Source organism: Brassica napus, chromosome A8 (assembly GCF_020379485.1).
Source record: "Brassica napus cultivar Da-Ae chromosome A8, Da-Ae, whole genome shotgun sequence".
NCBI lineage: Eukaryota > Viridiplantae > Streptophyta > Magnoliopsida > Brassicales > Brassicaceae > Brassica > Brassica napus.
In genome coordinates this window covers 252,295-265,839 of record NC_063441.1, presented here as the reverse complement: position 1 = coordinate 265,839, position 13,545 = coordinate 252,295, and the positions used below count along the sequence as shown (strand labels likewise).

Below are 13,545 nucleotides of genomic sequence, written 5' to 3'. Positions count from 1 at the left end.
TCTGTTTACTATTATTTTTATCACTATGAATCTATGATCAGTTTCGTTGCTTGAAACTTTCATAATTGTTCAATTAATTATTAATTCAATGAAAGTGAAGTTTATGCCGTTGCCTTGTCGGCTAAGCTTGAGTTTATAATACTAAGGCTACAATAAACTATAAACATATTTGTAAGTTTACCTACCATTACCATAGTAAAAGAAATAAGTGAAAATTCAAGCACCTAGTGTCTTAGTGTGGAGATAACAGGAGGTATACCGTTAAAAGACAAGGCACTGCAAGTTTCTCTTTTAAGACAAAGCAAGTTGCAAGACTCTAAACACTATTTTCACTACACAACGTAGATACATACACCAAATGATCATTCTCCATACTGAGATCATTGTGGTTTTGAGCTGTCAGTAAGTTAACCAACTACAATTTCATAAGCTTCAGCCACCTTGGTTGTTTCCATCAAAGTTATCCTGAGAAGTTCTTTGATGATCAGTCACCTGGAAGATCTTCATAATGTACACAAAGAACAATGATTTACCAATGCCGTGGAGGCTAAATGTTGAGGTTGCATTGCCTACTCAAGCTTCCTTCTTGTGATCCCCAGTGTATGGATGAGGAAAGCTGTGACTTGTTAACATTGATCTTCCTCTTTCCCCGTTATAAATTTCATGAGAAACTCCATTTAACCGGTTAGAGCGTTGGAAGAATGGTTCTTGACGGCGTCTTTCAGGTGATTCTCCAGTGTACAGATGAGGAACGCTCGTCTGTGTTAACGTACTCTGCATTCTCCTGACATAAATATCAAGCGGAACTCCATCAAAGCGGCTTGAGCATTCAAAGAAGGATCGTTCTTCTTGAGGATGGAGACTAGGTTGAAAAGGAAAGTCACGAGAGCTTCTTTCAGTGTATCTGAGCTGCTTTGAGTTTTCTTGAAACCGGACATGGTTAAACGTTGCTGGACTTTGAGTTGCTCTAATTGAGCTAACAATAGCATCTTCAAACTGTGAACATCTATGTTCTTGGTAAGGAAACAATGGAGATGTTCTTTGTCTTGATTGAACCAAAGGATCATGCACTTGCCTAAGGTTATGGTCCTGGTGATAGCTGAGACCAAATGTAAGTGCTGGTCTCTGCCACTTTGATTCACGTTCCTTCATCTCTCTGCCTTTCAACTTCTCAGCATAAATCTCTTTAGCCACGCGAGAGACTCTGAATTTGAAGGTACTGCACTCTCCCAAGAGGAAAGGCATGTCACATCTAGACCCATCTCCTCTCTTATTCTCGTAGCCAGGGTAGTCGCTCTTCTCGAACGCCACGCACTGGGTCAACGCAAGAGAGCATTTGCTAGCAAGCTCCTCGAGCTTCCAGTGACAAAAGGGTGGTTTGTTCTTGTGAGAGACATGAACTTCTCCATCAGCCCTGACCATATGGCTTGCACTGTGGAGGAATCCAAACACCAGTTCCCTATGCTTCCTACAAGAAACACACACAAAAGAACATCTGATAAAAATCAAAAGTCAGCAAAGTTGCAGCACTAGCCAGTATACAAGCATTTACTTTATAAGAGAGGAGTCAGTCTCTTTGCCGTGGAAACCGGCGTGTGGGAAGTTGAAGATGATTCGGTCAAATCTTCGGCAGTTAAGATGAGGATGTAGTTGGAGTTTGGTTGCATCAACTCCATGTAAAAGAGAAGCTCCAAGCCTCTTCAAAGTCTCAAGGTTTGACCTTGCCTTCTTGTACTTTCTAACCACTTCATCTGCTTCAAAATACCATAGGAGACAGAGGTTATAAGGTACATAAACAGTAGTTTGCCCTAGACATTATTTTCCATTTGAAACATGGGAGTCTTTTAGCTCTATAGAAAACCCCTAGACTCTCGCCACAGGAAATTAACCTAAAAAAGTCTCACAAAGTACCGTATGAGTCGAGAGAGGAGGCGCAGATGTTGGAAGCAGAGCGGAAGCGAGTGGCTAAGCTGCAGGAGAATGAGAAATCTCCTTCGCCCACGAGAAGTATCTGATGCTTGGATGAGTAGTGCGTGATCCATACTTGTTCATCACCATGATCTCTGATAAGTCTCGAGAGCTCTCTGATCGTCGCCATTGGGACTGATGAATGATGATACTTTTGGAAAGGTGTTGTTTTTTTTGTATTTTAGTATAATATTAGTGCCGTTACTGTTTCACAAAAAAAGCCAAAGGGAGTAGTGACTGTCGCCTCTTGTCGGATAAGCTTTAGTCTATATATGCGTCCCACCACCAACCTTCTGGTCAGGGCAGAGCCTTTGTTGCAGAATCAGAGAGTTTGCAAATAAGAAAGTACTACTAAGCCAGTCCCTAGGTAATGGAGAGAGGTTTTATCTCCTTCAGACAGACAATGCAGATCACAACCATTTCCTCTGTTTTGCCAGAATTTGAGGATGTTCTTTCTAACTGCTCATGCTTCTTCTGCTATTAGAAACATTCAAACAACAGTGGTTCTTGGCTAGGGAAGTCTTAACAACGTGTGCTTCTGATGAATCTTTAGTGCACTCATGAGGAGATCTCTTCCCACCTCGTCTGAATAAACCTCTTTAGACACCCACAGAGAGTCCAAACTCATGAGGATATGAACAATGCAAGACATTATCATTTCATCAAGCTATAAAGAATGAAGCTTTGAATAATAGAAAACCAGAGAGAACTCGAATTAATTAAAAAAGCAGGTTGGCATTTTGTTCCAAATCCACCACCAAAGAACAATCAAATCCCAAAGCTCAACGATACACAAACTCTCTCTCATAAGAGAAACGTAAAACATAATATTTTTTTAATCTAGCGAGTGGACTCGGAAGGAGTCTTGGAGACGATGGAAAGCGCGTGCAATCCACTATCAAGCTCCTCCCTGAGGAGATCGTACACAAGCCTGTGCCTCTTCACCAGATTCATCCCTTCGAATCCCTTCGATACGATCTTCACATTGAAATGCGTCTCTTCGTCGGTTCCTCTACCTTTCATCCCCGCGTGACCCGCGTGCTGGTACGAGACGTCCTCGATCACTAGCTCCACCGGTTCCAGCTCCTTCTCCAGCTTCTCCTTTATCCTGCTCGCCCGATTCTCGATCGCCCCCGTGTTCGATCCGGTTTTGTCAGCGCTGCTCATCGCGATTCTACTGTCGCTGAAACGAGTGGAGCTTGAGTGGAAGTATCTAGGCACGGAGGTGAAGAGTCTCGGAGTGTTTGCCGGCGATTTCAGGATCGGAGTACGGTGAAGCCCGGTTACGATTATTGACCTAATTGAAGACGAAAACATGGCCCCTCACTGTGTGTGAACCAAAGAGGAAAACGTCGCCGTTTGTTATTGCGTTAACTTCCTTCCACAAATTTGCAAGTATAACAATACTACCCCCGTATTTCTCATAATATTTGAAAAGTGCACCCCAAAAGTGAACCAAAGAGGAGGCTCTGAGATTTTTCTTGGATTAAACAAAAGAGAGTAATTACATGAGTTTCGAATGGTCTTCGGGTCGGGTTCGGACCGGTTCCTTTCGGATTCTAAATATTTAGATCCAATAGGTACTTAGAAATTTTCGATTCGGGTTTGGATCGTTTCTTCTCGCTTCTGGATCGGTTCAGGTCTATAATTGAAATAGCCATAAAATACCCATAATTTTTCGGATCCATATCGGATTCGGGTATTTATGATCTGAAAAGGACATGGCATACCCAATTCCATCAAATTTAGTTGATATTTGTCATATATATCTAAAATTTTACAAAATAACTTAAATAAAACTATTAATAACTAACATAAAACATTTTTAAACTCTAGATTTTACATTTTAAAGCTTCGTATTACTTAGAAAAATGTTAAAAAATAATAACAAATGTTGTTAACAAAAGATATTTCAACTAAATCATAAAATTATATACATAAAATAGAACACAAAATGTCATAGTTTTAGATATATATGTTTTTAAGTCGGATAGAAATCGGTTCTTATCGGTTGAATCTATTGGGGTCGGGTCTATTCGCATCCGGGTCTATTCGGATCGGTTCCTTTCGGTTTCGGTTTTTTCGGGTTAAAAAAAATTAGACTCAAAAAATATTTATAAATTTTCGGTCCGGTTCCGAATCGGTTATTTTTGAATCGGTTCCGGTCATTTTCCGATCTAGGTTAAAATGTCCAGGCCAACCCCCAACCTTCGAATTAATTTTTGAAGTAAACAAAAGGACAATATTATTCGACGACAGTTACGTTGTATTCGACCACACCCTACCACTGCCTGTCGCTGCGTCCTCTGAAAGTAGGACCCACATCCGAGTCGGAGATGACGTGGATCAGCGATCACCCTTATCGACTTTAGACCATGCGCATCAGGAGCTCATGAGGGGGTCGTGGGCTCGAGTTCTTAGGCCCGTTTGATTTAAAAAAAAGGAAAATGGGTTTTAATCGTTGAACCGGGCCTTACGCTTGAACCCGTAAGAGGCGGGTTCAAGCCACGCGTCGGGCGGTGAGTGGCTTCTCCTTTCCGCGTCGAAGAGGAAGAAAGGAGGGGATACGCGTGAACCAGTTCATTTCTCTCATCAGTGAAAAAAGCTAGGGTTTTTTCTCTCCGAGGCGATAATCGACGCCGTGGCTTCTCCGTCGTTATTTCTCCATCAAATCGAATCCGCTTTCTCTTCTCCACACTCTTAGGTCAGTATTGTGTAGATTGACGGTGTGGTAGCGTAGATTTTGTGTGCGATAGGGATTTCCGATGGGGTGATTTTAAATCGATTTGGGGATTTTATTTTTCAGGGTTTTTAATCGTTATGGGAGTTCGATTGAGGGTTCAGTTACTCATATTCTTCCCTAATTATGTGCTAATAATTTGATTTCTGTCACAGATGGATCCGGCAGAGGAGAGAAGACATTCAAAGAGGCAACAGGATCACATAAACATGCTAGAGTTCGTCAGCGATTCAGAGTACGGGATTCCCAAAAGGTGTCCATGTGGTGGGAGAATCATCGATGAGGTACGCCGGAAGGACGAGTACGACTCTCTTCCGGGGAAGCGGTTCTTCACATGCAAGAACTACGAGGTAAGTTTGATCTTAAACGCTTTGATTATCGTTTATGGGTTTGCAAATTGTAGAGTGTCTGATATTTGTTTTTGGTGTAACCAAGGCTGATGGATTCCACTATCGTCAGCCTTGGGTGATAGGTGTGCAGGAGGAGATCGAAAGGTTGACTAAGCGGGTGGTGGAGGCTGAAGAAGTGATGTTGGGGTCGTCGAATCTCTGTAAACTGATCGACAGACTAGAGGTTAGTGATAACACATTTTCAATACTTGTGTGGTATGTTTTGCGTGACTAACACTTTTTGTTTGATGTTTACATGTCCAGGATCAGGTTAAAATGCTCTCTGAGCAGGTAGATGACCTCACAGTTCAGGTTGCTACGTTGGAGAAGGTCTGCTTCGAATGAAACCGAAGGTAAGACTGAACCCCACTTTAGATGTAGTTCGAAAATGGCTGTTACAAATTGTTGATTGGTATAACCAGTTTAGCAATTTAATAAGTTAACTAAAAGTGATGAAAGCTTAAATGATAACTACTACAATAACTACAACTCCAACTAGAACTCTAACTACAACTTTTAAAAATCTGTAATTAATTTTTTGTTGGTTGTTGGTTGCTGTGAACTCTCAATAGATTGTACTTAGGTGTAGTTAATATTTTCCAGTGAGTTGATGTGTATTCACTGCGGTTTGTGAAGTACTTGTGGTAGGTAGAGTTTGATTATTTCTTCTGTTTTAGTTAATTATCTCAAATGAAAGCAAAAACTAGTTTATAAAACATAGCAAATCCACAACTAAAAACACACAAACATTGAAACAACAAACCAAACCCAAAAGAAAATGGATCCTTTCTCCTACAACTCTCCCGGGTTTGTGAACCTTTTAGCTTCGCAGAGCAGTCCCCCACAGGACGTGGACTCTGCTGAGGCAGTTGGTAACGCACCCGGGTTAGTTAAACCTGCAGAAAGAAGAAAGTGGGTTGTCAAAGAAGACCTTGTGCTCATTAGCGCTTGGTTGAACACGAGCAAGGATCCCATAGTCGCTAATGAGCAGAAGGCAGGGGCGTTTTGGAAGAGGATAGAGGAGTATTTTAACTCAAGCCCTCAGCTCATTGGCGCCGTTCCTAGAGAATGGAGTCAATGTAAGCAGAGGTGGGGAAGGGTGAATGAGCAGGTGTGCAAGTTCGTTGGTTGCCATGAAGCCGCTTTGAAGGAGCAGACCAGCGGGCAAAATGAGAATGATGTCATGAAAGCTGCACATGACATCTTCTTCAATGACTTTAATGTCAAGTTCGCACTTGAACATTGCTGGAGGGAGCTGAGATTTGATCAGAAATGGAGGTCACACGCGTTGTCGAAAGTTGGTGGAAAGGAGAAGAGGAAGGAAGCATGTCCGGAGGTGGTGGGTGACGATGAAGAGGTGAGGCCTCCTGGTGTAAAGGCGAGCAAAGCAGCCAAGCGCAAGAAACACGGGAATGAAGCAGCTTATGATCAAATAGAAACCATGCTAGCTCTGAAAAATAACATTTCTAAACAAAAGATCCTTGATCGTCTCATTGGCAAAAATGAGGAGACTCTTTCTGATCAAGAAAAATCCCTTAAGTTTAAACTAATTGGTGAAATGCTTTGAGTTGGTTAGTGCCTTGTATTGGTGCTTTGTTTATGTTGATTTGCTTAGCGTGATCGGATGGAATGTTTACGTTGCTTAGCTTAACTTGAATCGATGCTTAAAATGAAATATTGATTGGGTTTTATTTTCTTTCGCAGGTCAGAGAGTGCAGGTCACGGGTTGGAGTGAAGGTGTTGGAGTTGATCAGTCGGTAAAGTTTGAAGCCTAGTTTTTTTTTTTAATGTTGCGGGTAGTTGGACTGTAGTCCATCTTTGGTCACGGGAAAGTGTAGTGTTTTGTTTCTTGCTACACTTTTTTCATTCACGGATTGACTTAGTATGTTTTGTGTCAGTCACAACTTGATTCACGGATTATGTATTATCGTTTCAAACTCTCTATATATGTTTGCATTGTATCATTATATGAAATAGCACTTCTCTCACTTATTACTCTCTATCAAGTTGATTCTCTTATAGCACTTCTCTTTGTATTGACTGAGATAAGAATGTTTAGTTGTAAATGGTAAAAAGTCGAGATCATTCAACTGATTCCCATTTAGTACCAGTTCTGAAGGAAGCCGACACATTCAAGTGATTCCCATCTCGCTGCAAGCCGACACATTCAAGTGATTCCCACAACAAGGTATAATATACAACTTAGTAAAGATTATGAAAATAAAAGATTATGAAAATAAAAGATTATAGAGTAATAATGATAGAGTAATGTATAAAATAGATTATAGAGTAATAATGCTAGAGTAATGTATTAATTATGACAACTTTTATTATTAATAAGAAAACTTTTGTCATGTTAGGAAAATAAACACCAATGTCTTCCTCATCAAGTGATGAAGTTGATGAAGCTTTAGAAGAAATTGTCGACCAAGTAGTTGATAATTTCTTCGACTCAGTGATTCATGCTCATCCCAACAAGCCGACGAGAAGAGCTTATATCGAAAGACATCGGGAACAAGGACACAATCAACTATGGAACGATTATTTCACGGAAAATCCTACATACCCACCGGAAATGTTTAGGAGGCGTTTTCGAATGAACAAGCCATTGTTCCTTCGCATTGTCGAACGTCTAACTAATGAAGTTCCATACTTTCAGCAAAGACGAAATGCTTGCGGAAGGAACGGGCTTTCTGCACTTCAAAAGTGTACGGCAGCTATACGTATGCTGGCATATGGTCAATCGGGAGATACATATGACGAATATCTCCGACTTGGTGACAGTACATCACGTTTATGTTTAGAAAATTTCACTAATGCAATAATTGATTTGTTTGGAGATGAGTATCTACGAAGCCCTACACCTGAGGATCTTCAACGATTACTCGATGTCGGAGAGGTACGCGGGTTTCCAGGGATGATAGGCAGCATCGATTGTATGCATTGGGAGTGGAAAAACTGCCCAACAGCTTGGAAAGGTCAGTACACACGTGGTTCAGGAAAGCCGACAATTGTCTTAGAAGCCGTGGCATCACAGGATCTTTGGATATGGCACGCTTTTTTCGGATTACCAGGTACCCTCAACGATATCAATGTTCTTGATCGGTCACCAGTTTTTGATGACATCTTACAAGGTCGAGCACCTAAAGTGAAGTTCAAGGTCAACAACCACACTTATCGTATGGCCTACTACCTTACGGACGGAATTTATCCAAAATGGGCAACATTTATCCAATCCATCCCACTTCCTCAAGGTCCTAAAGCTGAGCTATTTGCTGAACGTCAAGAATCCACCAGAAAAGATGTCGAACGGGCTTTTGGAGTATTGCAATCGAGGTTTGCAATTGTTAAAAACCCAGCTCTACTATGGGACAAGGAAAAGATAGGAAAGATTATGAGAACTTGTGTCATATTGCACAATATGATAGTAGAGAACGAACGACACGGATACGCTCAAATTGATACATCTGAGTTCGAGTCAGGAGAGTCAAGCAGAAGTTCGAGGGTGCAACGGAGAGAAAGTATTCATGGCGGTGATATGTTAGGCATTCGCAGACAAGTCCGAGATAAAGAGAAGCATGATCGTTTGAAAGCGGATTTAATGGAAAATATATGGCAAAAGTTTGGTAATGAAGATTAATAATGTTTTTATGTTCTTCTATTTCTCAATTTATGTAATCTACTCTTATGTATTGAATAAAAAGTTTTAAAATATTTATAATATATTTTAATATTTTATTTATGTATTCTCAATAATTTGAAATTTTCTTTTTTTTTATTTATATTATTATTTTATTCCTATGAACTCCTTCTTCGGGTTCACTAATGCAGAAAACAACAAATACAGGTTCATAACTATTTATGGCCCCACAAAAAAATATTAAAAAAATTGGGTGAACCCCAAAGGGGGGTTCACCAATGCTCATGCTCTTAGGGACGAGAAGACGCATGAATTTACAAGAAATGCCCGGAAAGAGCGTTTAAGTGGGAAGGGTAGTATCGTAAAGAGCAAGAAACCACTTCCTGGTTTTCGCAAAAATAATCCGTCTCCGCCGCTGCATCTTTCCCTTCTTCTCTCTCACATATAAATAAAACTGCCTTGTTGTTGTTGTTGTCTGTGCGTCATCGAGTTTAACAGGCAATGCTCGTGTCTCCCTCTCTCTATTTATGGTTGGATTCTTTATCTGAAACTGCTAAGCTTATCGGTGATCTGGAAGCTTATTGAATCCCCTTTTTTTCGTGAGTTCTTCTTGTGAAAGTGTCCGGTTATTGATGATCAATCATTGAACATTTTTCCTTATTCTCTTTTTTTGTTTCCGTTAGTTTTGTTTCTGCATGGATGTGATCTTCATATCTCTGCCCTTTTCCTCTGTTTGATCTCCACCTTTTTCCCGGGGGAAATGATCGGCGTTACACTATAGGATAAATCTGGTCGATGATGATTCGTGAAAAACGCGTCCCAAGTGTCCTTTTTGTTGCTACAAAGTTGGATTCTTTTTTTTTTTTTGAGGAATATATTTGACTGAAAGCAAAAAGTAGGCTTCCTTTTTGTTCTTCGGTTACTCAACTCCTAATATAACAAAAAAAAGGTGGTAGCGTTTGTATTCCTCATAGGCGTTTTCATTTGATTTTTAAAACGTATACATTTTTTTCGTGATGTAGGAATATGGCTTCAAAGTTGGCTGTTGATGCGATAGAAACATCTACAAAGGTCCATTTCTCAGGCTTTCATTTAGATTCAGCTAGATCAAACCATATGGCTGCCTCAGCTGAAGAAGAAGAAGAACAACAACATGGACAGCCTTTTGTAATCGGTGAGAGATGCTGCTGATGATGACCTGCTTTAAAGATAGTTCGGATCAGAAAATGTTAATATTATGATGTTTTCAGGAGTTGCTGGAGGAGCAGCATCCGGGAAAACAACTGTCTGCGATATGATTATGCAACAACTTCATGATCAGAGAGCCGTTGTTGTTAACCAGGTCATTCTTCTACTTGACATGTTAATAAACATCAGCTTTTTTGGTTCTGATAAGTATTCATCACAAGTTGTTGTAAGTGATATAGATGCAATGCACTGAGGTTGATCTTAACTTGCAGGATTCTTTCTACCATAATGTAAATGAAAAGGAGCTTGCAAGAGTTCATGATTACAATTTTGATCATCCTGGTTAGCAAGCAACTCTCTCAAAACTGTGAAAAAAAACTAATTGGTCTTTAATCTGATGTACAGACTATATTCTATCTCACATAGCCTTTTGGATCAGTACCAAATTATCTGGCATATAATTGCTTAGTAAGTACAAATAATGCTTTCTGCCTTGTAGACGCTTTTGATACGGAGCAACTATTGTGTTCCATGGAGAAGTTAAGAAAAGGGCAAGCAGTAGATATCCCCAACTACGACTTCAAAAGTTACAAAAACAACGTCTTCCCACCAAGAAGGGTAAGCAGCTTCTTTTTTTCTTCTTATGAAGATTGAACTCGTGATGAAGCTATAATAGTATTTTTCCTATATAATTTGGCTATCTAAGAGTTATGCATAAACTAATATCTCTCTGTTTATGATGTTATATTCGTCAGGTGAACCCTTCTGATGTTATCATCCTTGAAGGGATACTCATTTTCCATGACCCTCGTGTACGAGATTTGATGAACATGAAGATATTTGTAGATGCAGGTCTTTCCCATACTGCAATAGTTATACAAATCCGTGGAATATGACTTGTGCATTACATGTACGTAGCAAGTGCAGTATATACAACTCATGTTGGTAATAAATTGGTTATCAACTGCAGATGCTGATGTGCGTTTAGCGAGAAGGATTAAACGCGATACCGTTGAGAAGGGCAGAGATATAGCGACTGTTCTTGACCAGGTTCGTTATAACCTTCTTCAATATTTAAGCTTTCCTGCATATATAGAACTCTTGTTCAATGTTTTTTTTTTTTGAACTATTGTATCTTAACAGTACTCAAAGTTTGTGAAGCCAGCATTTGAGGATTTCATACTCCCAACAAAGAAGTACGCAGATATAATAATTCCACGTGGTGGTGATAATCATGTTGCTATTGATTTGATTGTGCAACACATTCGCACTAAGCTTGGTCAACATGATCTCTGTAAAATATATCCTAATCTCTACGTCATTCAATCAACTTTTCAGGTTCTTACTTACTTACTTACTACTCCCTTTCCTTATTATGTTTAGTGAACCAAAAAGGCTGATTCCTTTAGTTTGGCAGATACGTGGGATGCACACTCTAATCAGAGACTCCAAAACAACAAAGCATGACTTCATCTTCTACTCTGATCGATTGATTCGTTTGGTAGGTGCAAAACCAGAGTTATATTATTTTACCATGTTCGTTTTAATAATGTCTTTTTTGCTAGGTTGTTGAGCATGGCCTAGGGCACCTTCCCTTTACAGAAAAGCAAGTGGTCACTCCCACAGGCAAGCTGATGAAACATTTCTCATATTAGAGTAAAGATTATAGACTGATTTTTTTTTTGGTGTTTGTCTGTAAACTTTAGGATCTGTGTATTCGGGGGTGGACTTCTGTAAGAGGCTGTGTGGTGTCTCGGTTATCAGAAGGTAAAGAAACTTGCAACAAATATAGTCAAGGGACAATATATAATTAAATGATTGAAACTCTTTTACCAAAATATGAAACAGCGGTGAGAGTATGGAGAATGCTCTAAGAGCATGCTGCAAAGGCATCAAGCTTGGGAAGATTTTGATTCACAGAGAAGGCGACAACGGTCAGCAGGTTTGTGGTCTTTGTCTGTTCATTCATGACTTGTTCTAAATAATGCTGAACAAATGGCAAACTAGCAGCTTAGATACGAGAAGCTACCCTCAGACATTTCGGAAAGGCATGTGCTTTTGCTGGACCCAATCCTTGGGACAGGAAACTCGGCGGTGCAAGCGATAAGACTGCTGATAAGTAAAGGAGTACCTGAATCCAACATCATATTTCTCAATCTCATATCTGTAAGTTGATAACTTGAACTCCAAAACCAACTTTGTCTTCTGGTCTCCATAGCTTAGCTTAACAATGTGTTCAGGCACCGCAAGGAGTAAATGTGGTGTGCAAAAGGTTCCCGAGGATTAAGATTGTGACATCTGAGATAGAACTGGGTTTAAACGACGAGTTCAGAGTTGTTCCTGGTATGGGCGAGTTTGGAGACCGCTATTTTGGCACTGATGATGAGTGAGTGAGAGAGTGAGAGAGAGAGAGAGAGAGCTTATTAACACTCGAGAGAATCTTTGAGTTGAAAGTTTTGGAATTCTTTGATAATTTTGTTTTTGGTTTTGAGCTGTTTATTATCGGATTCACACACATGTCACATGTATACCAACCAGACACAAAATTTTCCACTTGAATTTATGAAGAAGAAGCCTTTATCTTGATAGAGAGGTCTCAAACAGAGTTAAATAAATGTTATCAGACCTTAGCGCCACTGCCACACACCACAACAGCAACCTCAAGCTGATGTAACGAATTGGGTCAACAACAACTAATAGGCCAACAAGGGGAAGCAGCTACAAAGATACAGATCAAACTTGTAAAAGAGGTGTTAAAGTCTGATTTTTGGGTGTAAATACATCATCCCCATAAGAATGTAGGTTGACAGTTACAATAGAGAAGATGTGCTTTAAAGTAGCAAACCTTTTTTGCCTTTTTCTTGTTGTTGTGACATTACATAAAAAGAACGTTTGGGAAGAAGATCCTTAATGGATTTGTAAATGTGAAACTGATGATGCCTCTTTTTTCTGTATTCCGGAGTTCTTACAAACGTATATCAGATATTCAGATCTGTCCTGAGCAAATCACTAGCGTGTAGACCTGTCGTAAGGCTGGATCCTTTTTCACTTCCCTGCACAAAAATAAGAAATACAATCCTCATCATCCATGCACATACTGACATACATGTTCTCTAAAGAAAGCGACATGGCACCTTTTCTACCTTTTCAGTCATTTTATACAATTTTAAAATATTGGATCTTTCCTTATTTAAATTGTGTTATGTGTTCCCTTTTGAGAAAATCTATCTAGTGAAAGAAAGAGAAGCTGAGATATGTATAGATTAAAGTGTGTAGTACACATGTAGCACACAGTAGGATCTGCTGGCACATGTTGTCCTTATTCATCATCATTTATTGTCTATTTCATGGCTGAGTTCAAGAGAACAATCCCTTGCTTCTTCACATTGTTGACAATACTATTGATAGCCACTACAAGCAGAGTAAGGACTATATATATAGTTAATTCACCACTTGAACTGTTGCATCTATATGAGATTTGTTTTTATTTTTTGGCACTAAAATTAACAGGAATATATTGGATAACAGAATATTATCATTTTTGAACGGTAAGAGATTTTCCGTATGCGGGATGTTAGGTCGAATTTTAGAAGCATTTATAAGAAGGATAAAAAACGGAA

The 13,545-nt window shown here is 39.6% G+C and overlaps 5 protein-coding genes across 7 annotated transcripts; 3 read left to right on the top strand and 2 right to left on the bottom strand.

Moving 5' to 3' along the window:
* Positions 1–256: 256 nt before the first annotated feature.
* On the bottom strand, positions 257–2,459 carry LOC106355934 (heavy metal-associated isoprenylated plant protein 41). 3 transcript variants are annotated; one of them, XM_022689689.2, is made up of 3 exons: positions 1,912–2,459; positions 1,553–1,754; positions 257–1,468 (listed from the first exon to the last, which is right to left on the bottom strand). In XM_022689689.2, exons 1-3 carry the CDS (start codon positions 2,096–2,098, stop codon positions 574–576), a joined length of 1,284 nt encoding a protein of 427 aa, XP_022545410.1. In that variant the 5' UTR covers positions 2,099–2,459; the 3' UTR covers positions 257–573. The 3 variants fall into 3 exon arrangements, with proteins under 3 accessions (XP_022545410.1, XP_022545411.1, XP_022545412.1); XM_022689690.2 differs by having other exon boundaries at positions 1,553–1,751; XM_022689691.2 differs by lacking the exon at positions 257–1,468 and having other exon boundaries at positions 1,549–1,751.
* A 198-nt stretch (positions 2,460–2,657) lies between these two features.
* On the bottom strand, positions 2,658–3,375 carry LOC106354093 (protein BOLA1, chloroplastic). Its single transcript, XM_013793948.3, has one exon. It carries the CDS (start codon positions 3,283–3,285, stop codon positions 2,809–2,811), a length of 477 nt encoding a protein of 158 aa, XP_013649402.1. The 5' UTR covers positions 3,286–3,375; the 3' UTR covers positions 2,658–2,808.
* A 1,488-nt stretch (positions 3,376–4,863) lies between these two features.
* Positions 4,864–5,442, top strand: LOC125577422. Its single transcript, XM_048738931.1, has 3 exons — positions 4,864–5,058; positions 5,144–5,281; positions 5,362–5,442. The coding sequence occupies exons 1-3, from the start codon at positions 4,864–4,866 to the stop codon at positions 5,440–5,442; spliced, it is 414 nt and encodes a 137-aa protein (XP_048594888.1).
* A 433-nt stretch (positions 5,443–5,875) lies between these two features.
* LOC106359236 (glutathione S-transferase T3-like) lies at positions 5,876–6,664 on the top strand. The gene has a single exon (XM_013798966.2). The coding sequence runs from the start codon at positions 5,876–5,878 to the stop codon at positions 6,662–6,664; it is 789 nt and encodes a 262-aa protein (XP_013654420.2).
* Positions 6,665–9,246: 2,582 nt separating this feature from the next.
* On the top strand, positions 9,247–12,511 carry LOC106354094 (uridine kinase-like protein 3). Its single transcript, XM_013793949.3, has 14 exons — positions 9,247–9,267; positions 9,760–9,911; positions 9,988–10,079; positions 10,198–10,267; positions 10,425–10,543; positions 10,681–10,777; positions 10,896–10,975; positions 11,069–11,263; positions 11,343–11,426; positions 11,491–11,551; positions 11,632–11,692; positions 11,774–11,867; positions 11,936–12,091; positions 12,166–12,511. The coding sequence occupies exons 2-14, from the start codon at positions 9,764–9,766 to the stop codon at positions 12,313–12,315; spliced, it is 1,407 nt and encodes a 468-aa protein (XP_013649403.2). The 5' UTR covers positions 9,247–9,267; positions 9,760–9,763; the 3' UTR covers positions 12,316–12,511.
* The last annotated feature ends 1,034 nt before the right edge of the window (positions 12,512–13,545 follow it).